Source organism: Sminthopsis crassicaudata, chromosome 3 (genome assembly GCF_048593235.1).
Source record: "Sminthopsis crassicaudata isolate SCR6 chromosome 3, ASM4859323v1, whole genome shotgun sequence".
In the NCBI taxonomy this organism is placed as follows: domain Eukaryota; kingdom Metazoa; phylum Chordata; class Mammalia; order Dasyuromorphia; family Dasyuridae; genus Sminthopsis; species Sminthopsis crassicaudata.
Window position 1 is genome coordinate 82,716,370 of NC_133619.1, and position 24,868 is coordinate 82,741,237.

Consider the following 24,868-nt stretch of genomic DNA (forward strand, 5'->3'; position numbering starts at 1 on the left):
CACAGATCCCAGTCCATTCCTGATACCCCTTATGTGCACATATTAACTACAGAGAATCCCCTCAATATGGTCTTATGAAGACACTAGAGAAACATCCTCATCGGTTGGAGATTGTCCCATTGGTTATTCTGTACTCTAGGTATGTGATTGCCTCATTTCCTTTTTTCAATCATATTTTTTGACGACATTCTTTGCATTATGTCTTCATCATAATTCCTTGTTTACAATGCGATGCCATTAAATAAGGCATATATTTGTACAAAAAAAGTATTATAATCTATCCCTGATTTGTACTTGCACAAAATGCCATGGACAGAGATAGCCTGCACTAAATATTGCAAAGATAGTAGAACAAGTGGTCCTAATAAATTTCTTATCTTTTAGAAACATGTTGCTTAAAGATGACATGCTATTTACTTATAGAACAAATAATTTTATAATTCCTATTTCTACTTTAATTACAAAATTAGGGGAGCGCGAACTAAAAGATTTAGGACCAGAGGAAGTCTATCAGAAACTTTTTTACATTATATTGGCATAAGGGAAATAAAGTAATAGTCATAGGAATTTTCAGCCTCTGGTTTTTGAACTATTGTTATTTTTAGAATTTGGTTTTTTCCCCTGCCACAGGAAAAAACAAAAAACAACTCTTATGTTATTTTTTGATTTATCCATGATTTTATGGTTTATAGTTGATTGTTCTTTTTGATTTTATTTCAGATCTAATTTTTGCATATCAACATATAGTAAAATATTTGCAGATGTTTTAAAGAATTATTTTGTCTAATTCTAAAAATATATCAGAGTTACGTTTTAGTGTCTCCAGAAATCTGCTGCTTTATAAGATAAAGACTTGAAGAATTTTTTACCCCATTGAAAGAAATAAAAACACTTTGGAAAATATTGTTAATATAGGAGGGAAGAGAAAGAGTATGTTTTCACAAGAACCAATCCTTGTTCAACTCCTCTTTCCTTAACCTTTACATAAGGCCAAAAAATTTTTTTTTGACTTTCCATGTTTTGTTAGTAATCAGGTCTTGGAATATATATATTTGAGGTGGGCCGGAAGATGGGAGAACTTCTCAGAGGGAAGGCCTCTCAGGACAGGGATTATTCATGTATAGTTTACTGCACATGCTCAGTTAAAAATATTACATAATGAATATTTGAGTGCTTCCCTCTACCTATAATCTATTTTCTTGGTTTTTATTTTTTCTAATTTAGCAAATTTAGAAATAATAATTTTTAAATTATGATAATACACCAGGCATAATGGAATGAAAACTAAAGAGAAATAATCCACACCTTCTTAGTTTTTGTTCAGGTATACTATTTATAATGAAGAGCCTACTGTCTCTTAAAATAATAGTTTCAAGTAAAGTGCTTGAGCCAAGTTACATCCTCCCTCCTGAGAAATCAGTTAAGGATTATCAAGTAAATTTGATACAGTTGTCTTTGCCTTTGTGACTGTCACTAGAGTTGTTGATTTATGTTAGCTCTTATTTCCTTCTGCTAACACTCATGTGATTTAGTTTCCACAGCCAAAGAGCAGTTTTTTATTTCCATCTTATTCCAAGTTAATAGCACCCTTAAAATGAAACTAGTAGAAAAACCACTTGGAGAAAGGTGGGATGGAAAAGCAGTCTTTTTAAAATTTCCCAAATCATTTAAAGTGTGGGAAAGATATAGTTTAATGGTATTTTTCAATTTGATCACTTTTTAAAAAAATTATTATTCATGCTTTTATAATAGACTTTTGAGATAATGAAGAGCACTCTAAATCACAGGATTTTTTTAAAAATTTGGACCATTTATGGGTTCTTTATTATATTTTATGCAAGGATTTGGAGTCTTATAGTAAATTCTTTTTATTTGCCCATTACATAGTGATTGGGGTTGTTTGAATTCATAGGATGTACATGATAAATATCAATGAATGTTAATTCAGTTCTTAAACTTAAGTCTCTTAAAAGACTTATTGGAAATGTCCTGTGTAGTTTGTGACTCATGTCTTAGAGAAAAATTGTTGATAAAGAGTACAGACAGTTTGGGGCCACATTTTAAAATTATAACGTTCTTGAACTTGAATTCTGCCTCATTTTACTCTCTCTACCACTGAATTGCAAATGACTCAAACATCAGAAAATCAAAATGCAAAATGTTGAAAAACATTTGTCTCTATATTGAGTATACATGTGCTAGTTGATATCATTTAGTTTGACACTTTCCAGTTGTGAAATCTGAAGCACTATGGCTATTTTTAAAACCACCATTCCATTAAAAGAATTGAACAGAAAAGACTTTTTTTTTCTTTTAAAATAAGTTTTTATTGATGGCTTTTGTTTTTTTACACAATAGCTTTTCCCCATATCTCTATCTTTCCTCTTCCAGAAAACCTTTTCATGTAACAAATATTATTTTTTTTTAATTTTTTTTATTATATATATATTTTTTTTATAATATTATCCCTTGTATTCATTTTTCCAAATTACCCCCCCTCCCACTATTCCCTCCCCCCGATGACAGGCAATCCCATACATTTTACATGTGTTACAATATAGTCTAGGTACAATACATGTGTGTGAATATCATTTTCTTGTTGCACAATAAACATTAGAATCCGAAGGTACATGCAACCTGGGCAGACAGATATCAGTGCTAACAATTTACATTCACTTCCCAGTGTTTCTTCTCTGGGTGTAGCTACCTCTGTCCATCATTGATCAACTGGAAGTGAGTTGGATCTTCTTTATGTTGAAGATTTCCACTTCCATCAGAATACATCCTCATACAGTATTGTTGTTGAAGTGTACAGTGATCTTCTGGTTCTGCTCATTTCACTCAGCATCAGTTGATTTAAGTCTCTCCAGGCCTCTCTGTATTCCTCCTGCTGGTCATTTCTTACAGAGCAATAATATTCCATAACCTTCATATACCACAATTTACCCAACCATTCTCCAACTGATGGACATCCATTCGTCTTCCAGTTTCTAGCTACAACAAAAAGAGCTGCCACAAACATTTTGGCACATATATGTCTCTTTCCGCTCTTTAGTATTTCTTTGGGATATAATCCCAGTAGTAGTGCTGCTGGGTCAAAGGGTATGCACAGTTTGATAACTTTTTGGGCATAATTCCAGATTGCTCTCCAGAATGGCTGGATTCTTTCGCAACTCCACCAGCAATGTATTAGTGTCCCAGTTTCCCCACATCCCCTCCAAAATTTATCATTATTTGTTCCTGTCATCTTAGCCAATCTGACAGGTGTGTAGTGGTATCTAACAAATATTATTTTTAAAAACAAAAAAAGAAAATGCCAGGTTAACTGATCAATACATTAAAGTCTAAAAATATGTGCAAGATACCACACTACACAACTTAAGTTTGAAAGTACTTAAATAGTTTTTGGTGACTCAAAAAGAAGATAAATTGATTATATACTCATAAGTTTTAATTTTTCTAATATAATACATATTTCATAGGTTTAATTACATCATTTTATTAAAATCTTATCTTGAATTAACAGAAGGAAAAAAAAGATCTTTAAGTCATCTAATTCACTGGGCTCATATATTATGGATAGAGAGGTAAAGTGCCTTAGAGAGAATTCTGTGGCCTGTTAGAATGTAAGCTTCTTGAGGGCAGCAAAAAACTGTTCTTGCTTTTTCTTTGTAAGCCCCCAAAATTGCTTATTAGTTGATTGATTTCTTAGGCTTTCTCTATAAATAAACCGCATTGAATTATATCTCACAAATCCAGAGAAATGTACCTATTTTCAGTCTCCCATTATTTGTTCCAAAAGTTATTATTGTATTTAATACGGTTACCATATATCCAGAACTATTCATCAATCTTATTTCTCCTTTCTGATGTTGAGAAAGTGATAGCTGTCTAGGGTATATAGGACTTAGGCTCTGATAATATGTTGTTAAGCTACTTCTGTTCTGGTTTCCATTTTGCAGTTCCAGAAAAGTATGTATGTTAGAGACTAATTGCTTCAAACATATTTTTACTATTGAACTTTTATTTCAGTTTACTAGTAATATATAACTTGCCAATTTGTTCCTTGAAGGCTTTATGCTTGATCCTTTGCTTGTAGGAGACTCAGATATTTGGATAAGTATTGCCTTTGTCTTTTGGTGAATTTGATCCCCTGATTCAATCCCAAACCTTCCTAACTTTCCTATTCTCTAGAATATCTCTGTCTTTCCTGTTACTCAGGCTTATAATATAAGTGTCATTTTCTATTCCTCACTTTTTACTTATTTCCTTAACAATAAAATGGGGATCTTAATGATACCCAATTTCCAGAGCTATGTTGTGAGGATCAAATGAGATAATATTGATAAAAGAATTTAGTACAGTGTCTGACCCATTCATGCTTAATAAATGCTTGTTTCCTTCCTTTCTGTTTTCTTTTCCTTCCTTCCTTCTCTCCTTCCTCCATTTCCAATCATTTTTTGGATTATATTTTTGCCTAGTGCTTGCCTAATAATTGTCTTATTTCTCGGGAACTGTGACTTTTGTTTTGGGTGGATCCATGAGCTTTTAGTGAATTTCCATTGTCAAAGTAAATCTGCAGTTCTGCCATTGATTGTCTCTGAGAGTTGTCTGGTGGGGATGGGGGGTGGGGGGGTAGGGGTTACTGAGAGTTTAAGTGATTTGCCTAGCATATCTGTCACTGTATGGCAGAGATGGAATTGAATCATCCTGGTCTTCTAAACTCTAAAGCCAGCTTCTCTATCCATATCTATTCTTCCTTGGCTTAAAATGCATTGTTATTAACAAAACAGCTGGCCTACTACTAATGTACTTTCATTATGACATATTTATGCCTTTAAAGCAAAATTTCTTAGGAACCTAATCTTAGGATTCTGTAAGATAATAGAATAGTTGGGAATACTGTCACCATGAAATTTGGCTTAATTATTTCTTCAAAGTTTCCCATATTCCTCTTTATCTGATTTAGTACTTCAAGCCCATAGATGTACCTCCTGCTTCCTACCCATCACCACTTGGGATTCCATAAATATATTCAAGTCAGAAAAGACTTTGTTTCTGAATGAGTTTAGGAAATGTTGCATTAGAAGGGCTACTGGCACTAAATAACTGACTCTCCTGCTGTCCTTACCCCCTCCCCAAAGCTCTTCTTATCTGTTCTTCCCTGTACTGTTAAGTGAGTCTGCTACTTACCCCTCCTACTACCCGCTGTTCCCCATCTGTTTCTGCTATTAATGTGATCTGTGTCCAATATGTATGTATATTCTTCCCTTCTTGCTTTTTCTGGTTTCCTACAAAATCCTTCATCTATGATTAAGCATTTACATTCAAGATAAGACCCAAAAAAGAAATTACTTTTTATTATTGTTAATAACAATTCATATTTACAAAGAGCTCTAAGTTTTACAAAACTTTTTTCTCCCAACAAACCTATGATTTAAGTAATAGAAGTATTATTCCCATTTTACAGATGAGGAAAGTGAGTTTCTGAGAAGTTAACTGACATGACTGTGATTACACCAATAAATAGTAAGTGAACTGAGATCTGAACCCAGATCCCTGGACTCCAGAACTGGGCCTCAAGTCATCCTGTCTTCCTTACAAGCATTGCAACCACATTTTCTTCTATTTTTCTTGGCATATGTATGGTACTTCAGGTACATTGGATGTTCATTGAATGTTTGGGGGCCAATCTGGCAGCACTTCTTTCTGTGGATCACCTTCATCCTTTGGGGACATATGTTCTAAGCACTAGACATCCAACTTCTATTTAAAAGGGATTGGCTGTGCATAATGAATCGGTGTACGTCTGATTCCTTGAAAGTGTTTCCTTTTTGCTTGTGTATATCTTAGGTTAGTTTTAAGTAAGAGTTTTGAGTAAAGTGAAGTGAACATCTACCATTGGCACCTCTTCAGAACCCATCTTGGAATAATTATCATTTAAACTAAAAAATCTATTGCATTTATAAAAATGAATAAGGATCCAAATAATAATTTCCACCCAAGGAAAGCTGTCTTCAGATCAATTCAATCTATTCAACATTCACCTTCCAGATGTTTACTATGTTGTTATTAAGTCATTTTTCTGTTGTGTCATGCCTCTTCATGACCCCATTGGGGGTTTTCTTGGCAAAGACACTGGAGTTATTACCATTTCCTTCTCCAGCTCATTTTACAGAGAAATAGGGTTACCTAACTTGCTTACAGAACTAGAAAGTGTTTTGAGTTCAAACTTGAACTCAGTCTTCCTGACTCCAGACCCTGCACTCCAGCTAGCTGCCCCATTCATTATTTTGTAATGGAAACAATGAACAAATATGCACTCTAAGCCTTATAATCAGATTCAGGGACTCAGTGAATAAAATGCTTCACCTGAATCAGGAAGATCTGAGTTCAAATCCTATCTCATTGTCACTTAACCGCTGCCTGCCTCAGTTTCCTCATCTGTAAAATGAAGGTAAGAATAGCACCCACTTTTCCAGGTTGTTGTGGGGGTCAAATGAAACAATATTACTAAAACACTTGGCAACCCTCAAAGAAATTCTTAAATGCTTCCTTTAATTTATTACATTTGCAATCAAAACCATTTATGATGATAGTTTTGTTGTGGCATTTGATGACTATATCAAAGGAGAAAGGAAAGGGAAAAAAAGAGGTGTTTCAGAGTGAAATGTTCACTTGTGTTTCTTTAGCTAATGTTATTATTGGTGATTATTAAAGTTCTACTAAACTAAAATGTCTACTAAGCTTTCCTCTCAGAAGGGATTCTTCCAAGCTCTGCCAATACAAGGAATAAAAGCTCCTACATAGCCTCTCATGCTGGCAGAGTGATGGCAAATGCATCTGCTTTGGGGAGGATCAGCCCTGCTTAGAAATTGCATTTGAGAAAGTGCTGAAAAGTCATTGCAGACCTACCCACAGTGCTGTATAACACCACTGATTTTAAAGATCTTAAGTGATTTGCTTTTAGTTTAAATCTAGAACCTCATTATGCGGCAATAAGCTTGTCTGGCATATTCCTAGGGTGTATATCCTCCTCCAGCTAAAGCCCTCAAGGGAGGGAAAGGAACCCTGAAACCCAGGAGTGCTTGGCTAATTTGTCTGTGCAGCATTAAGTACAACAACAGCTCACTGGGGGCTACAGTGAAGCTGCCCCCGGCTTCACCCTCCTTAATGAAACAACTTCTGCCAAGATTAGATATTAGAGGGAAGTGAATGGAAAGTCTATGTTTTTAGGCTTCTAGAGAGCCCAACAACCAAGGGACTCACATGCTTAAAACTATATTTAGATACCCATGGTGACAGAGTGAGCCTTTAATTCCATGGCTGGGCTAAAACTATTTATGTGATTAGCTCTGCTATTTCCTGCTAGCAGTATTTATTTCACTGGTATGCCATGGTGGTTTGACTTAAGCCTTACTCTGAATAAAGAAATTACTAGCCCACCTCATTTTATTTTCTCCCAAATGCTGTTGGATTCCAAAGTTTTCCTAACCAAATCCTACAAGCTTGGTTGATTGCTTTAAATGAAAAGTAGCAAAGTGCTCACTTGAAAGAATGAATAATTCGAGTTTATCAAAGAAAAGAGAGCTCTTTCAGTGAACACTCTGCCAATTGGAAAAGTTTATCTTGAGTACTTGTCTTATGAAATTGATTATCATAAGGCTCAAATGACACAATAAATGTAAAGAACTTTGGAAACCCAAGGCAGTACCCAAACTGAGGTGTTATGTCAACAGATTGGTATCTTGGTGAGGGTGTTGGACTTGAGGCTCAAGATGCTGTAGAAGCTTCCTCCCAAGGCAATGTACTCACCCTTCTCTTTGCAATTCAACTTTCCTCTTTTGTAAAATGCTTCTGGACTCAGAAGCTTCCAAAGTTTTGTCTAACTCTAAATCTATGATATTGTGTGGAACATATACATTCTGTCAGCAAGTATTTGTTAAATGCCCCCTATGGGACTACTAACTAGTTTAGTAGCATTGAAAGAAATGTTAATTTAAGATTTATCTAGCATATAGCAGTGTGTCTTTCCAAGGCAGATTAAATGATGGTTTGGGCTTGTGATTATAGCAGGAATCCAGGCAAATCTTAGGCAAAATATTTATTTCCCCTGAAACCTTGTAATTTTTTGAGCTAACAAACATTTCGAAAGAATTTTTAATTTTCCTCCCAGACTTTCAGGTTTTCATTAAGGAGTAAGCACGGATGATCCTTACACAAGTCCATTTTCTAGATTATGTGGGTGAACATTGATTTAAACAAAATTCAAGAAAACAGGAGTTGAAATAGATAAAATTAAGGGATTTATTCTGTATAGACATTGTCAGTGATATATACACAATCACACTTTATTTTTTAAAATTTATTTTTAACACACATTGCTTTATGAATCATGTTGGGAAAGAAAAATCAGAGCAAAATGGAAAATCCATGTGCTGATTAACATTCACTCTCCTTAGCTATTTTTTCTGGACATTACTTACACTTTAATACTTTTTATAGATGCCTCCTGGGCTAAGGTCAAGCTGAGGCAGTCTTTTTTGGAAACTGACTGAAATGAAGAAAATTGATAATGGTCATTGCTATAAGTATTTGCACTGTGCCTTTTGGGGATAATTTCCTACAGCAGATTTTTACTATAACTTTTACTTAAGAAATAGCCTGCCATGGTAGACAAAAGACATAGGAAGATCTGGATTTAACTCCTGTCTCTTCCAAATAGTAACCATTTCTTAAATCTTCATGCAGCTCTTTAAGACTGCAAGGTAAGATGCTTGCCAATTGTATGTTCAGTGATAAAAGTATTATATAGTTGTTGTTATGGTTTTATTTTCAGTCAAGTCCGACTCCCCATGATCCATTTGAGGTTTTCTTGGCAAAAGATATTGGAGTGGTTTGTCTTTTCTATCTCATTTTATAGACTAGGAAACAGGCAAACAAGATTCCATAACTTGCTCAGAATCATACAGTTAGTAAGTGTCTGAGGCCAGATTTGAACTCAGGAAGAGAGTCTTCCTGCCTCCAAGCCCTGCAGACTATCAACTGTGCCACTTAATTGTTCTTGGACACTTAAGCTAAGTAGGTAGCGGTTTCTATTCTGAAGAAATCACGCATCTGAATAAAAAAAGCAAAACACTACCAAAAAAACCTTCCAGCTAATGGCAACATTTCCTTCCTGTTCAGTGTAACAGGGTAGACTTTAATGTACCAAATTAATTTATTTTCTATGCAGGGAGAAATTATCAATTTGGCATAGCTAATTACTTTGGTACTCTAGCTGTGGATTCATCCATGTAAATATTCCAGCAATGCAGATCACATAGCTTACTATTCATGACTTTTCCTTTGCAATGTATGACCATGCTCTTCCTACTTCAAACCTCCCTCTAGTTCTTTTGTCATTGTGAGATACTAATGGATCACTTGAATATCAATCTGTCATTTCTACAAAGTGATCATCTCATTTTAATCATACATTTCTTTGAAGTTGTTTACCCTGCTTTTTCCTTTGTCATTTCTTACTTACAACATGTTGCTGTCTACTTGGCCCCACCACTCACTGCCTTCCCTGGCTTTTTTAAATCCCAACTAAAATCTTGCCTTTCACAGGAAACTTTTCCCAATCTCCTTTAATTCTGTTAAATTAATTTTTTCCTATTTCTCTTGTATTATAGTTGGCTTTATATATATGTTTGCATGTTTTCTGCCCCATTGGATAATCAGCTCTTTGAAGGCAGGGCTTATTCCTAAGCGTTATCACTGTTTCTGGAACTTAAAAGGTGCTTAACAAATGTTTATTGATTTAGTGATTCTGTGATTTAGGACAGTGTTGTTAGAAGCTATATGTAGTGACTCCCTTGTTCTTGATGGTGAAAATATGTTTGTTATAAAAATCTTTGCAAGTCTTTTCTGTCTGCTTTGTTGTCTTTCCCAATTCATCCTTAAGTACCCTCAGGTTGCACCAAATTTTTTTGTAAACTGGGTTTTCCTTCAGGTTTTAAGCTATTGTATGAAAGGATACTGCGTATAATCTTCCACAATCCTCCTCCAAACAGTTTTATAAATTAGTTTACATTCTAAAATATTTGGGGCATATGCAGAGTATTACCCTGTGAAAATGCTGGCTTACTATAACTTCTTGATGGGAAGTGTGAAACTTCGAAACTCCAAATAAATGTAATTTAAATCGGTTTCACATACTTAGAATTGCGAATGGACTCAAAACAAGATTCTGTGAGAAATACATTAGTGTGATAGAAAGATTGTTGGATTTGTTCTAAGAATATCTGGGCAGAAATTCCACCTTTGCCTTGTTTTACTTAGATGACGTAGGCCAAGTCACTTAACCCTGGTGTGTCAGTTTTCTCCTTTGTAATATGAACGACATGATTAGATTAGCTGACGTCTAAGGTCCCTTTTGTAGGAATACCTATTGTTAATGGGGGCTGCTCTTTTTCTGTCAATTAAATCACAAAAACCAAAAAAAAGATGAATGTTTTTGTCACTGAAAAATAAGTCCCATGATGGAAAATTTATAACTTAATTTTTTTAATTGTTTTTTTAACTTATGGACCATCCAAAATTTTTCTAGTGTATTTATAAATAGGTAAGTTTTTAAAGTAAAGATCTGTAGAAATATATTTCTAAATTTTATTTTGAGACTTTCAAATCTTCCCTTCTCTGCTTTGACTTTTGTCCTTTTTCTCCTTCTTGCTTTATAAAGGCAATCAGAAATAAAGAATACTAGCCTTGAAAGAGATATAAGTTTAACTCTTACTAGCTGTGTGATCTTGAATGATTCACATAAACTCTCTTAGCTTGTTTCATTATTCATAAAGAATAATATTTACACTATGTTTTTCATAAGAGCTATGTATTTCACAAGATAATTTCCAGAAAGTGAATTTTTAGCATAGTTGATGATGATTTTTTAAAGGATGTTTTAGAAGATTTGGGTTTATAAAAAACTTTAAAAAATATATTTCTATCATTCCAGAAGAAATTAACCTGCATATCCTCCAATTTAAATTGTTGCATTAGAAATTCTATGATCTCATTATAAAATAGATTTTGAGTTGGAAGGTGCTTCTGTGATTATCTGGTTCCCGCTTTTCATTTTATAAATACAGAACTGAAGTCCAGAAAGGCTAATGACTTGGCCCAAACCACATAAGTAATAATTGAAGAGGCAGAATTTGAACCTGGTTCTCCAATTCTAAATTCTAGCCTGTTAGCCTTTCAGAAGTAAAAAAGCACTTGCCCAATGGAATGGTTGCAAATGTGGCTAGGTTCTTGAGCCAGCCTACAAAAACCCATTTAATCCCATTGTAATCTTTCTTTAAGGGCAAGAACCATGTTTGTCTTGCACTTGTACATCATGCTGGTCTCATCTTTGTCTACACTTTGTCTACACAGGTCTACACTTTGTGTGTTGATGCTGACATAGTGATAACATTTAGGCCCTCTTTGATTGTGAAAGATAATCTCCTTCAGAGCCTCCACAGTCTTATGCGTAGTATTCACTTAATAAATACTGTTTGAATGAATGAAGGCAAGTTTCTAACTTATTTAATTTAAATCCATCTGTAATTTGGAAAGTGTAAAAGCATAAACCTGGAATTTTAAATAAAATATTTTTCATTTAATTGCTGTTTTCCTTGGCAATAAATAAATTACAATTCAGATTTCTGAGAGGTTCATTATGAATGGTATTTGCATAATATAGTTTTGTTTTGTTTTTATTGAATATATTCATTTGTATATAATAGACGTACTTTGGGCTGATTGTTATGAGGAACCACGTGGAGTTATAATAAGAGCTCTTTTTGAGTAAATGAGCTAAGTTATGATAAAATTCCTGAGCCCTTTAAGAACTAATTTAGAAAATTTAGGTCCACACAGATAAGCACAGAAAGCTCTGGATATTTATATTTTTATTATATTTAGTAAGCATTCTTAGTGCTTCCTTAGTACTGGAGCTTCACTACTCCTCACATTTGTGGTTTGTTATTGTGATTTACAAAGCAGTTTCAGTTACTTTTTATATCAATCACTGAATTCATGCACTTAGAAATAAAGGCAAAGACTAATCTGTGGAGCTATTGTCTCTGGGAGAGCTAGAGAGAAATTAGGTTACAGTTTATCAATTCTCTTTTTCTTTCCTGAGATGATAATCCTCTAGGATGCAATCTAGCCATAAAGCTAAGCTCCTTTCTTGCCATGGGTGAGTGGTAGGAGACGGGGGAAGGTCTGCTTAGGTCACTTCCTTAGTGAACTAGGCTGAATTGAGATATGGGAGACAATTCTCAATGGGCTAGTTAATATACACTTAATTGTATATAGTCAGGATCACAAATCTGTGAATCCTAAATGTCCAGTGGGCAAGTTCTGCCAATGGTGGCTTCTGTTATATAAAAACTTTAGGTTGCACACATGTTCAGAGACAAGTAATTTTTTTAGAAAAATTTTAAGTAATTCTTATTTTTCTCCAATTATATGTAAACACAAATTTTAACATTCATTTAAAAAAATTGAGTTCTAAATTTTCTCCCCCCCCCAATCTTTCATTCCCTGAGACAGTTAGCAATTTGATGTAGATTATTATAGATGTACAACCATGCAAAACATTTTTGTGTTAACCATGTTGTGAAAGAAGACAGACTGAGAGAGGGAAAAAAAAGTATTATTCTATCTACATTTAGACTCCATCAATTCTTTCTCTGAAATGGATAGCATTTTTCATCAGTAGTCCTTGGGAATTGTCTTGGATCATCGTATTATTGAAAATAACTTAAGTCATTCACAATTGATTATTGTACAATGTTGTTTTACTGTGTACAATGTTCTCTTGGTTCTGCTCCCTTTATTTTGCATCAGTTTGTGTAAATCTTTCTAGGTTTTTCTAAAATCAGCTTACTTGTCATTTCTTATAGCACAATAGTATTTTATTAGTCATATGCCACAACGTGTTCAGCTCTTCTTCTTGATGGACATTCTTCAATTTCCAACTCTTTGCTACTACAAAAAGAGCTGCTATAAATATTTTTGTTCAAATATATCTTTTTCCCCTTTAAAAAAATCCATCTTTTAATAGTGTTGAATCAAAAAGTATGTATAGTTTTATAGCCTATTGTACATAGTTCCAAATTGTTCTCCAGAATGATTGGATCAGCATACTTGTCCACTAGCACTTCATTAGTGTATCTATTTTTCCGTCATTCCCTCGTCTGATATGTCTCAGAATTGTTTTAATTGTTTTTCTCTAATCAATTGTGATTTAGGACATTTTTTTTCCCCCATGATTTCTTTATCTGAAAACACTCTTTTCATATCCTGTGACCATTTATCAGTTGGGGAATATCAGATATGTACTTAATTAAAAATGTGTAATCTATAACAAACTAATCTTTGGAAAGTACTTTTTAAAATCATATTTTTTCCGTGTTTAAAATTCTCTTTATATAAAGTCAGGCTCCTTATTCTGGCATTTTACAATCTGACCCCAGCCTCCCACTCTAGCCTTTTTTTCCATAGTATATAACCTAAATTATATTCACTCTGATCAAATAGAAGTTTCAAAACGTATTTTGCCTCAGTGCCAATGTTTATGCCATTTTATCTGTTTAGAACCACCCTTTCTTCCACCTTAATCCAAGACCCAGCTAAAATGCAGCTTCTCCAGGATGCCTTTACTGTTCACCTGTTAACCTATGTTGCTATCATATCACTCTTCTGATGTGCTTTTTTCTTTTTTTTTTTAATTTATAGACTTACCTCATATATTTGGTTATCCCATCAGTGTTGTTTAACAGTAATATCATTAATGCTGAAAGGGAGAATTGGTTGAGATAAACTTGTCTAAAATAATAGTCCTTCCTACTAGGCAAGAATTCCCTACACTATTTTCCTATGTTTCTTGACTAACTGTTGAGACAGGCAGATTTATTCAATAGCAATGAAATCAAACTCATAGAAAAGGATCCCTGCAGACAGCATGTTGAATTAAAAAAAATACAAATTAACATCATCTATGTTGTATTTTATTGTTAAACATTTCCCAATTATATTTAAAATGTTCCAGCTTCACTAGAGTGAGATTGACTTAATATCATTCTTCTTATTCACCCAACCAGCCTATTGATTTGATCTGACTTGCCAAGATAAAGTGACACAATCCATTTATTTTACAAATGACACCTACCTTTAACATATGTTTGGTTTTAGGTGATGGCTGCCCTGAGAGATAGAGCCTTGTGACACCATGTAAATGCAGCAGAAGTAACATTTGACCATTTAGAAGTATCCAGCTTTTTAAAAGTTGTGATCTGACCTGTGGTGGGGGAGGTAAGGTCACTAGAATACTTTCTTTCCTGAATGGTTTGATGGCTTTCTTCCCTGACTCAAATCAAAGTTGTCATTCTCTACCAACACAAAAAAGGATTGTGGATGACGCTGCCTTGGAATGCCACCTCTGATTCACTGACACATGAAGAAAACCTCATGAGTAGCAATCATAGAGACTCAGAGAGCATCACAGGTGAGTTGATAGGTTTAAATTCTAGCTATATCTTAATGATTAAAATTCTCTTTTGTAACTTCGCCATACTATTCAGTTACACAAATCAGAAGAAAATGGCCAAGAAACAGCATCACTTTTAAACAAATGTGGCATTTGTTAATTATTATTTATAAAGCATTTACAATGAGCTATATATAGTGATGGATTAAATTCCATTAAAATATACATTACAGTGAAAAAACCTGTGTAACAATTAAGCCTTAAGGATGGACTGGAGTTGTTTTTTTTTTTTTTTTTAATGTGAACTATTCATTTTTTGGATAACATTAGCCTTTGTTGATTAAATGACGAGAATAATTGAAACCTGATTGTCAAAATATAGCAAGAATTAAACGCAAGTTGTGTTTAAAATTTTTATTATATTTTCATATTAATTTAAGCCTAGGTGTGGGCAGCTTAACATTTTGCTTGAGTTTGAGATTATCCTTTGTCATGGGCTTAGAATATGTTTTATTTTATTCTGCAAAGGAATACTAGATTAAAGATGAAGAAGGAGTCATTAGCTCCCAAATCCATATTCTAGAACCAAAGAAACCTAGGGAAAACTTTATAGTCCCAACCATGATTGTTATTTATCTTGCCATGGGGTGGAGGTAGGGTATCTCTACTTGTGATCTCATTGGTGTAGAGAAGTCCCTTTGAAGAAATTCACAGGTCCAGTTTTCATCTTCTCTGCAACATAAAGTCATAAAGAGTAGCTTGGGACACTGAGGAATTAAGTGAGATGCCTGTCCAATGTGTTAGATATGGGGCTGGAACCCAAGACTTTCTCTCCATCCACTGTGCTATACTGCCACTCATCAGTTTTTAAGAAATGATTACTCCATTTTTCTCTGGAGCATAATATGAAAATGTATCAGATTTACATGGTATCTTTTTTCATAAGATGTTTGCTCCAATGAGGATATCCCTGAAGTTGAGTTGGTGAGCCTACTAGAAGACCAGCTTCCTCAGTACAAACTACGAGTGGATTCCCTCCTCTTATATGAGAATCAAAACTGGACTCAGTCTTCTCATCAGAGTCAACATGATTCTGATGCCATTTCTCCAGTCCTTGCTGAAGAGACTTTCCGTTACATGAGTGAGTATCACATATTAAGAAACTTGTGTCATTTGAAATAAGAATATATATTTTATATGTGTTGTAGATGTGATGGCAACTTTTTAAAATGCTACAGAAATGTTACTACTCAATATGACCTCACATTAACAGGTAGAAAATGTTTTCATTGGAAAAATTAAAGTTTAGTTCTAAAGAGCCCAAGTCATTTTAAATATCTGGGGCAGGAAAAGCTGGTTTTCCCTCCCTTTCATTTCCATCTCATGTTTCTGATTTCTCTTTAGATTGAATGGAATGATATGAAAGGAACTTATTGTTTCTTATTTGAGGTAGTTGAAGTAAGTTGGCCTGCCTGCTTATCCCCTACATATAATGCCCCTTTACTTAGGTATTCTTAGTTTCTTAGTTTTACCATCCCCACAGAATGCTACCACAGAAAGTCATGAAGAATTTTGGTTCTTAGAGGCATAGATGTTATAGTAATGCCCAAGAAAAATAAATACAAATTTCTTCTGTTTTAATTCAAATCACTCTGTGTAGAGAAACATACTAGATAGTTAAGCCATACTTGTTTTGATGTGGTACTAGCAGACCCCAGTATTCTAAATTTAATATAAGATAGTGACTCCCATTAATGAGCACATTGTCACATCTGATACTTGATTCAAAAAATTTTTTTTTATTATATATATATATATATATATTTTTTATAATATTATCCCTTGTATTCATTTTTCCAATTTACCCCCCCTCCCACTATTCCCTCCCCCCGACGACAGGCAATACCATACATTTTACATGTGTTACAATATAGTCTAGGTACAATACATGTGTGCGAATATCATTTTCTTGTTGCACAATAAACATTAGAATCCGAAGGTACATGCAACCTGGGCAGACAGATATTAGTGCTAACAATTTTCATTCCCCTCCCAGTGTTTCTTCTCTGGGTGCAGCTACCTCTGTCCATCATTGATCAACTGGAAGTGAGTTGGATCTTCTTTATGTTGAAGATTTCCACTTCCATCAGAATACATCCTCATACAGTATTGTTGTTGAAGTGTACAGTGATCTTCTGGTTCTGCTCATTTCACTCAGCATCAGTTGATTTAAGTCTCTCCAGGCCTCTCTATATTCCTCCTGCTGGTCATTTCTTACAGAGCAATAATATTCCATAACCTTCATATACCACAATTTACCCAACCATTCTCCAACTGATGGACATCCATTCATCCTCCAGTTTCTAGCTACAACAAAAAGAGCTGCCACAAACATTTTGGCACATATATGTCTCTTTCCGCTCTTTAGTATTTCTTTGGGATATAATCCCAGTAGTAGCGCTGCTGGGTCAAAGGGTATGCACAGTTTGATAACTTTTTGGGCATAATTCCAGATTGCTCTCCAGAATGGCTGGATTCTTTCACAACTCCACCAGCAATGTATTAGTGTCCCAGTTTCCCCACATCCCCTCCAACATTTGTCATTATTTGTTCCTGTCATCTTAGCCAATCTGACAGGTGTGTAGTGGTATCTCAGAGTGGTCTTAATTTGCATTTCTCTGATCAGTAGTGATTTGGAACACTCTTTCATGTGAGTGGATATAGTTTCAATTTCTTCCTCTGAGAATTGTCTGTTCATATCCTTTGACCATTTATCAATTGGAGAATGGTTCGGTTTCTTATAAATTAGGGTCAGTTCTCTATATATTTTGGAAATGAGACCTTTGTCAGAACCTTTGTTTTTAAAAATATTTTCCCAATTTGTTACTTCCCTTCTAATCTTGTTTGCATTAGTATTATTTGTACAGAAACTTTTTAGTTTGATGTAATCAAAATCTTCTATTTTGTGATCAATAATGATCTCTAGTTCTCCTCTGGTCATAAATTCCTTCCTCCTCCACAAGTCTGAGAGGTAGATTATCCTCTGTTCCTCTAATCTATTTATTATCTCCCTCTTTATGCCTAAATCATGGACCCATTTTGATCTTATCTTGGTATATGGTGTTAAGTGTGGATCCATATCTAATTTCTGCCATACTAATTTCCAGTTTTCCCAACAGTTTTTTCCGAATAATGAATTTTTATCCCTAATGTTGGAATCTTTGGGTTTGTCAAAGATTAGATTGCTATAGATGTACCCTTTTTTGTCCTTTGTATCTAATCTGTTCCACTGATCTACCGGTCTATTTCGTAGCCAATACCAAATGGTTTTGGTGACTGCTGCTATATAATATAGCTTTAGATCAGGTACACTTAGACCACCTTCCTCTGAGTTTTTTTTCATTAGTTCCCTTGCAATTCTTGACCTTTTATTCTTCCATATGAATTTTGTTGTTATTTTTTCTAGGTCATTAAAATAGTTTCTTGGGAGTCTGATTGGTATAGCACTAAATAAATAGATTAGTTTGGGGAGTATTGTCATCTTTATTATATTCGCTCGGCCTATCCAAGAGCACTGAATGTCTTTCCAATTATTTAAATCTGATTTTATTTTTGTGGCAAGTGTTTTGTAATTTTTCTCATATAATTCCTGACTTTTCTTTGGTAGATGGATTCCCAAATATTTTATACTCTCAACATTTGTTTGGAATGGAATTTCTCTTTGTATCTCTTGCTGTTGCATTTTGTTAGTGATATATAAAAATGCCGAGGATTTATGTGGATTTATTTTGTATCCTGCCACTTTGCTGAAATTGATTCAAAAATTTTTAATCAAAATCAGGTTATGTTTTTTAATGTCCTTTTTTATATTATTGTTTAGCAAACATGATTAAAATTAGACTACAGAGATCAATATGAGAGCAATAGCAGATAGGCAGTCACTTAGGAGGAACTTTCTAAAGCCTGGTTAATTGGAACAAAGAGGTAGGAATAGGTAGGGAGTGGATAGTAGTTGGCTGTATTTGAGAACATCTCTCAGACAGCTATTTTGGGCAACTTCTCTTTGCTTTGGGGCTTCAGGAGGAAGCTGATCAATTCCCAATCAAAGGCAATTAATCAGATTGGTCACATCAGCCTATTATAAATAGGTAACCCTTGCTCTGGAGCCCCCAGCAACAGGTATGGCCAACAGGCAATTCAGTTCAACGGTAAGATACTATTTGGGATCAGCAGCTACTAGGGTGGGGGTGGGATGGAGAGGTACAGAGACACAAAGCACAAAAGTTCCTGCCTTCCATGCACTTCTTTTCTACTATTTAGATACAGTCTGCACCCTAGGAGGTATTGGGTGTGGTACACTGGGAAGACCACTGGTGTGGCATTAGCTGGCCTGGATTCAAATCCCACATTTAGTTCCAATGATTAAATGATAACCAACATAGAGCACTTTAAGGTTTAAAAGTGCTTTTTGATGAAATTTGAGATTCAGCACACCAAACAATGAGATTGATACAGGCACCAAATGATGACATTGAGAAGAGCAGTTGCCACCAAACGTTGGGGTTCAGTTATGTGACGAATTCACAGTGACCTTTCTCTTTGGTAAAAGGTAGGTTCATCTATGAGAAGAGGTCACTCATAAAATGAAAAAGTAAAATAGGTACCAGCATTGGTAAATATGAAATAGATTTGGAAGAACATGTCAGCAAGGAAATGGGTTTTAACGATTAATAATAAAAAGATGAGTTCTTCAATGGAACTCACAATTAACCAGGAGAAAGGGAATATGCCATGAGGTAGGATGTGCCATTAACTGGCAGTCTAAATCCTAAAAGGGCTTTAGCACCCTAAAAGAGTTAGTTAGCTATAGCAAGGAGAAAGACACCATGGGGCATGTTGGGGAAGACCAGCAGGCAGAACACGGTGGCGGGTGGGCCTTGAACAAATTCACAGGAGACATTGAAGTACAAGGGGTCAGCATCTGCTTGTTTACAGGAAGATGGGGTTGCCCAAGACCCCCTGGAGGTGGGCCTGTAAGACCGAGCAGATGGCTATCAGTTCCCTTCACTGCTTGCCTCAGGGAGACTTTCTCTGTCAACCCACCTAGTGACCCAAGACCTCATCACCTTGATGTCTTGTTGCTTTTAATCCTCACAGCCACTCTGTTGGCAGGTGTTGTAATTTCTGTTTTGCAAACAAGGAAGCTGAAGCAGGTAGACCCAGTGGTTTGCCTACGGCCACATAGCCAGTGAGGGTCTGAGTCAGGATTCCTGTCCACAAGTCCAGGGCTCTGGCCACTCCATCCTCCTCTGTGTCCTTGTGGGTCTCCCTTAACCTCCTCAGGCATCAATTTCCTTGTTGACAAAATATGGGTTAAACAAATGACCTCTGAGTCTCTTTTCCTTCTAGATCCGTATTCTGGGATAATCAAAAGTGAGGAAAGAAATAAGCCCAGTTGTGGCAAGAGCCAAGCTTGGAGGGCCCCTGGGGATAACTTGGGTTAGCCCTTGCCCTTAAAGCCTGAAATGTAGCCAGAAGTGGAGACTGCTTCTGGACCCCTGCTGTCATCCCCTTCTCCCCATAGAGATCCTGTTGCAACAAACTCCAGCTGCCATAGTCTGAGGAGCAGGCCCCTTTTTTTCTCCATTCTTGAGAAGACAGCCAACACAGTCATTGATATGTCCCCAGAGAATTCCCCAGGGGCCTGTCAGTAGTATGAATACACAGAAGGAGAAAGACATCACAGGACCTATCTGGTTGTGCTTAGCAATAGCTTGACCTATTGGAAGTAGCTGCCACCATTGACATCACCCAGCTGCCAGCCCCAAGGGCTTATCAGTGACCCTGATTCCTTTGAAGATTTTAGCAGGCCTCCAGAAGAGATATTTGGGCCAAAAGCACACTAATTCAGATCCAAGTCCATGCAAAAGAGAAAATGGTAGGGCATTTGGGTCCCATAAAAACAGTCCCTAAAAGTTCCCTATCTTTTTATTCCTACTCTCTTCTCCTTACTGGTTTGTACAGAAATGTCAATTACTATTAATTCCAGGGGAGAAAGATGACTGGGGAGGGGGCTTATTGAGGCAGAATGAGATGTGCTATGTACCCTTGACTGAATAAGATGGGATTAGGGGAGAGAAGAAGTGAGACTTTATAAGATGTATTGGCCCTGGGGAGGGTTGGGAAGGAGAGTAGAAATAGTGGCTTATATATAAATATCATTTAGTGATTTGAGATTGAGGGAAAAAAATCTGACCCTGACCTCTATAGAAGGTCTCACCCTTTAGTGCTGAAGGCCAGACTGACAATTAGGGCGTGGGAGCTGAATTAGTTGTTTTTATTTCTCATACCTATGATTTTTATATGTATATCCATTAATTTTTATTAATTTTGGTTTGCTGCCCTCCATCAGGAATGTCTGTCCATTCTGGGGGCAGGAAAAGGGAGACAAATACAAGGTAACATGAGTAGGGAAGAGAACACCTACATCTGGGGAAGAATTTGAGGGAGATCAGGAAAAGCTTTATATAGGAAGTAGCACATGAATTGAGCTTTGAAAAGGAAAGGAGAGGAGGATAGATCACATTTCAAGCGTGGGATGTTTATGAGGAAGCACAGAGGTAGGAGACAGAATGCTGTATTCAGAGAACAGCTGGTAGTCCTGTTTAGCTGGAACATGGAGAATATAGATAGGGGAAATGTAAAATAGTCTGGAAAAGAGGGGACATTGGAACTGGCCTTTAAATGCAAAGTCATAGCATTTGTATTTTAGCGTGGAGTACAAGGGAGTCATTCAAGATTTTTAAACAGGGAAGTGCCCTGAGACTAATATTGTAGAACATTAGGGACCATAGAAGAGGGAGCTCACAGCAGATGGCCTCCATTTTTTCAATAAAATAAGAAGTGAATCTGGGTTGAAAGAAGAGAAGGGATGATTGCTGATATGCCCAAAGGGCTATAAAACTGTGCATACCCTTTGATCCAGTAGTCTTATTCCTGGGCCTGTATCTGAATGAGATAATAAAAATGGGGAAAGGCCCCATATGTGCAGAAATATTTATGGCAGCTCGTTTTGTATTGGCAAGGCACTGGAAACTGAATCACTGCCCATCAGTTGGAGAATGGCTGAATAAGTTATGGTATATGAATGTTATGGAATATTATTGTTCTATAAGAAATTATGAGGGCTGATTTCAGAAAAGCTTGGAAATACCTGCATGACCTGATGCTGAGTGAAGTAGTAGAGCCAGGAAAACATTGTACTTAATAAGTTTATGTGATGGTCAACTGTGATGGACTTGGCTCTTCTCATATATACTACAGCAGAAAATTTTGGAAAACAAAATTCCAAAAGAGAAAGGGAAACTTATAGCCAATCATTTATCCTGCAAAGCCAAGTAAAATCCAGCAGGGACAATGGACCTTTAATGGATTAAAGGATTTTCACACATTTCTGAGGAAAAGACAAGAGGAGAGAAAGAATTTTGAAATACCAAAAGCAATATTTCAGAGATACCTAAATATGTAAATTTATTTGGTCAGTTGGCTGGAGCTATGTGACAGAGAAGTATTGACATTCTAATGGGAGGAAAGAAACAAGCTGTGTGATCAGTACTTAACCCCAATTGCCTCATCAACAGAAAGAAAAGAAAGACAATGATCAATATGATGAACAACCTGTTGTCTATACCTACAAAAAACCTGTTTACCACATCCACGTGGTTGCAAGATGATGGACACAGTAGAGAATTTCTGGACAAGGCAACTAAGTAAATTTGATTTTGTTTTGACTATACTTATTTGTTACAGTGGCTTTCTTTCTCTTGGTTAATTGGAAGGAAGGGGGTAGTTAGCAATAGTGATGCCAATAAAAAGGGGGCCATAGCAAAAAAAAAATAATAATGCATAAAAGAAAACAGAAAGTTGCTAGAAGGAAGCATGGAAGCAGGATAGTATCAGGAATAGTGCACAGAAATATTTATATGCTTTTTTTAAAAGTGTGAAATGGAGATTGATGGTTTTATTCTCTTTGTGTTTTGCTACATGTATGGAAATGTTCTTTTGGTATTTTAGGTTTCAAAGAGAATCATCTTTTTCTTGTTCTATCATATGTATGGAAATACTATTGTTGGGGAGGCTTTTTTGTTTATGGTGTTTTAAGTTAAAATAAAAACTTTTAAAAAAAAATTTTGTTGGAATAATCAAGACTCCTAACTTAATTTTCATTGTCTTCATTTCTCTAAATGGTAAATGAATATAAAATTGTTTTTCTAATTTGATTCCCCAGATTTTTCCACTTCAAAAGATAAATGTTTGTGTGAAATCATTCTTTTTTATTTTGACTTCTTCCATACAAAATGGTACAGTGTATTCAGTTGGTAATAGAAGATAAGAGAGACAAAACCGACCTGCCTTTGTGGCATCATTCTTTTGGGGAATGAGGTATCAACTGCTCAATTCCTTAAGAGGCAAAGACGAAAAAGGACAGATTTTGTGAACACAATTAAAAGGCTAGACCAGCTTTTCATTAGAGCAAGACCAATTACAAATAAGGGAGGCATATATGATACATATATGATGTGGAAGGATTATTGCTTTCCAAGGTTCATTGCCCCTGGTTTGCATAGCTTTAATTTTCCCAAGCTCAGGTCCTAAGCAGAAGAGGGCAGGGCAATGTTGATATCTGCATTGCTTATTAAGCACTGGGCCAGTTCACAGAAGTTGGTAGATCTGTAATTTTTTTTTTTTTCCTGGTATCAAGCTGATTGAGAAAATGATACAAAATACAGAACCCACAATTTTGATAACAGAAAATTGCCAATGTTTTTGCAGTACTTTATTATGTTGAGAGTCTTTTTTGAACTTTTAGTTAGCTAATGAATATATGAATTTATTAGATATGAATTAGAATGAATGAATATATTAGACATAATCAGATTTTAGTTAAGATTTTATGTAACTTAAATTTTAATTCCTTGGTTGCTGTTTCTATTAACCCATAGTATTATTTTAATAAATAATAAATATAATGCCAATCTACTAGCTCTGGCCTATGTCTGTTTGTTAACCTATACATGTCTAATTAAAATCAATCAATAAATAAAGACAGAAAAATGTGAAGTCTTGGGAAAAAATAAAAAGAAAAAGTAGACCAATGGGCGCATGAAATTCAATTTATAACTCACATATTTTATGTTCTTTATGAGAATTAAATATTTCTTCCTTTAAACTTAGGACCCTTGCATTTATAATGTAAATGTGTACAACCTTTTGAAAATGATGATTATAGGAAATAGATATATTTCAAATTTTTCCTTAAAGCTTTTTTTTTCTAAGTAAGCTCAAGAAAATTCCATTTTTAATGGCTTTATTGTCCTGTTTTCATCATTATATATATGACTTCTAACATACAGCTTAAGGTTTTTACATTCTTGCCCTATTCTTAAATTGTTTTATGTTAGGTTAGTCATTAACTCATTTGGCTACTTCATCTTCAACTTCAGCTACTTATTGCTACTACTGGGCTTATATCCCAAAGAAATACTAAAGAGGGGAAAGGGACCTGTGTGTGCCAAAATGTTTGTAGCTGCTCTTTTCTTGGTGGCTAGAAACTGGAAGATGAATGGATGTCCATCAATTGGAGAATGGTTGGGTAAATTGTGGTATATGAAGGTTATGGAATATTATTGCTCTGTAAGAAATGACCAGCAGGATGAATTCAGAAAGGCTTGGAGAGACTTGCATGAACTGATGCTGAGTGAAATGAACAGAACCAGAAGATCACTATACACTTCAACAACCCTGTATGAAGAGGTATTCTGATGGAAGTGGATATCTTCAACATAAAGAAGATCCAACTCACTTCCAGTTTATCAATGATGGACAGAAATAACTACACCCAGAGAAGGAACACTGGGAAGTGAATGTAAACTGTTAGCACTACTGTCTATCTACCCAGGTTACTTATACCTTCGGAATCTAATACTTAATGTGCAACAAGAAAATGGTATTTACACACATATATTGTATCTAGGTTATATTGTAACACATGTAAAATGTATGGGATTGCCTGTCATCAAGGGGAAGCAGTAGGGGGGGGATAATTTGGAAAAATGAATACAAGGGACAATAGTATAAAAAAAAATTACTCATGCATATATACTGTGGGAAAAAAATTCTAAATAAAAAAAAAAAGAAGAAGAAGAAGATCCAACTCACTTCCAGCTGATCAATGATGGACAGAAACAACTACACCCAGAGAAGGAACACTGGGAATTGAATGTAAAATATTAGCACTACTATCTATCTACCCAAGTTACTTATACCTTCGGAATCCAATACTTAACG

General features: G+C 35.3%; 1 protein-coding gene across 5 annotated transcripts in view; it reads left to right on the top strand.

The window, feature by feature from the left end:
* Positions 1-24,868, top strand: part of TRAK2 (trafficking kinesin protein 2) — a 69,364-nt gene that overhangs the window by 8,253 nt on the left and 36,243 nt on the right. For 2 of the 5 annotated variants that reach the window (XM_074299049.1, XM_074299052.1), the window contains exons 2-4: positions 14,227-14,346; positions 14,441-14,539; positions 15,468-15,662. In XM_074299049.1, the coding sequence (XP_074155150.1) occupies positions 14,449-14,539; positions 15,468-15,662 (286 nt within the window). In that variant the 5' untranslated portion in view covers positions 14,227-14,346; positions 14,441-14,448. Of the gene's footprint in view, positions 1-5,470; positions 5,530-14,226; positions 14,540-15,467; positions 15,663-24,868 lie in introns of those variants that run through there. The other 3 variants (XM_074299051.1, XM_074299053.1, XM_074299050.1) reach the window with 2 other exon arrangements.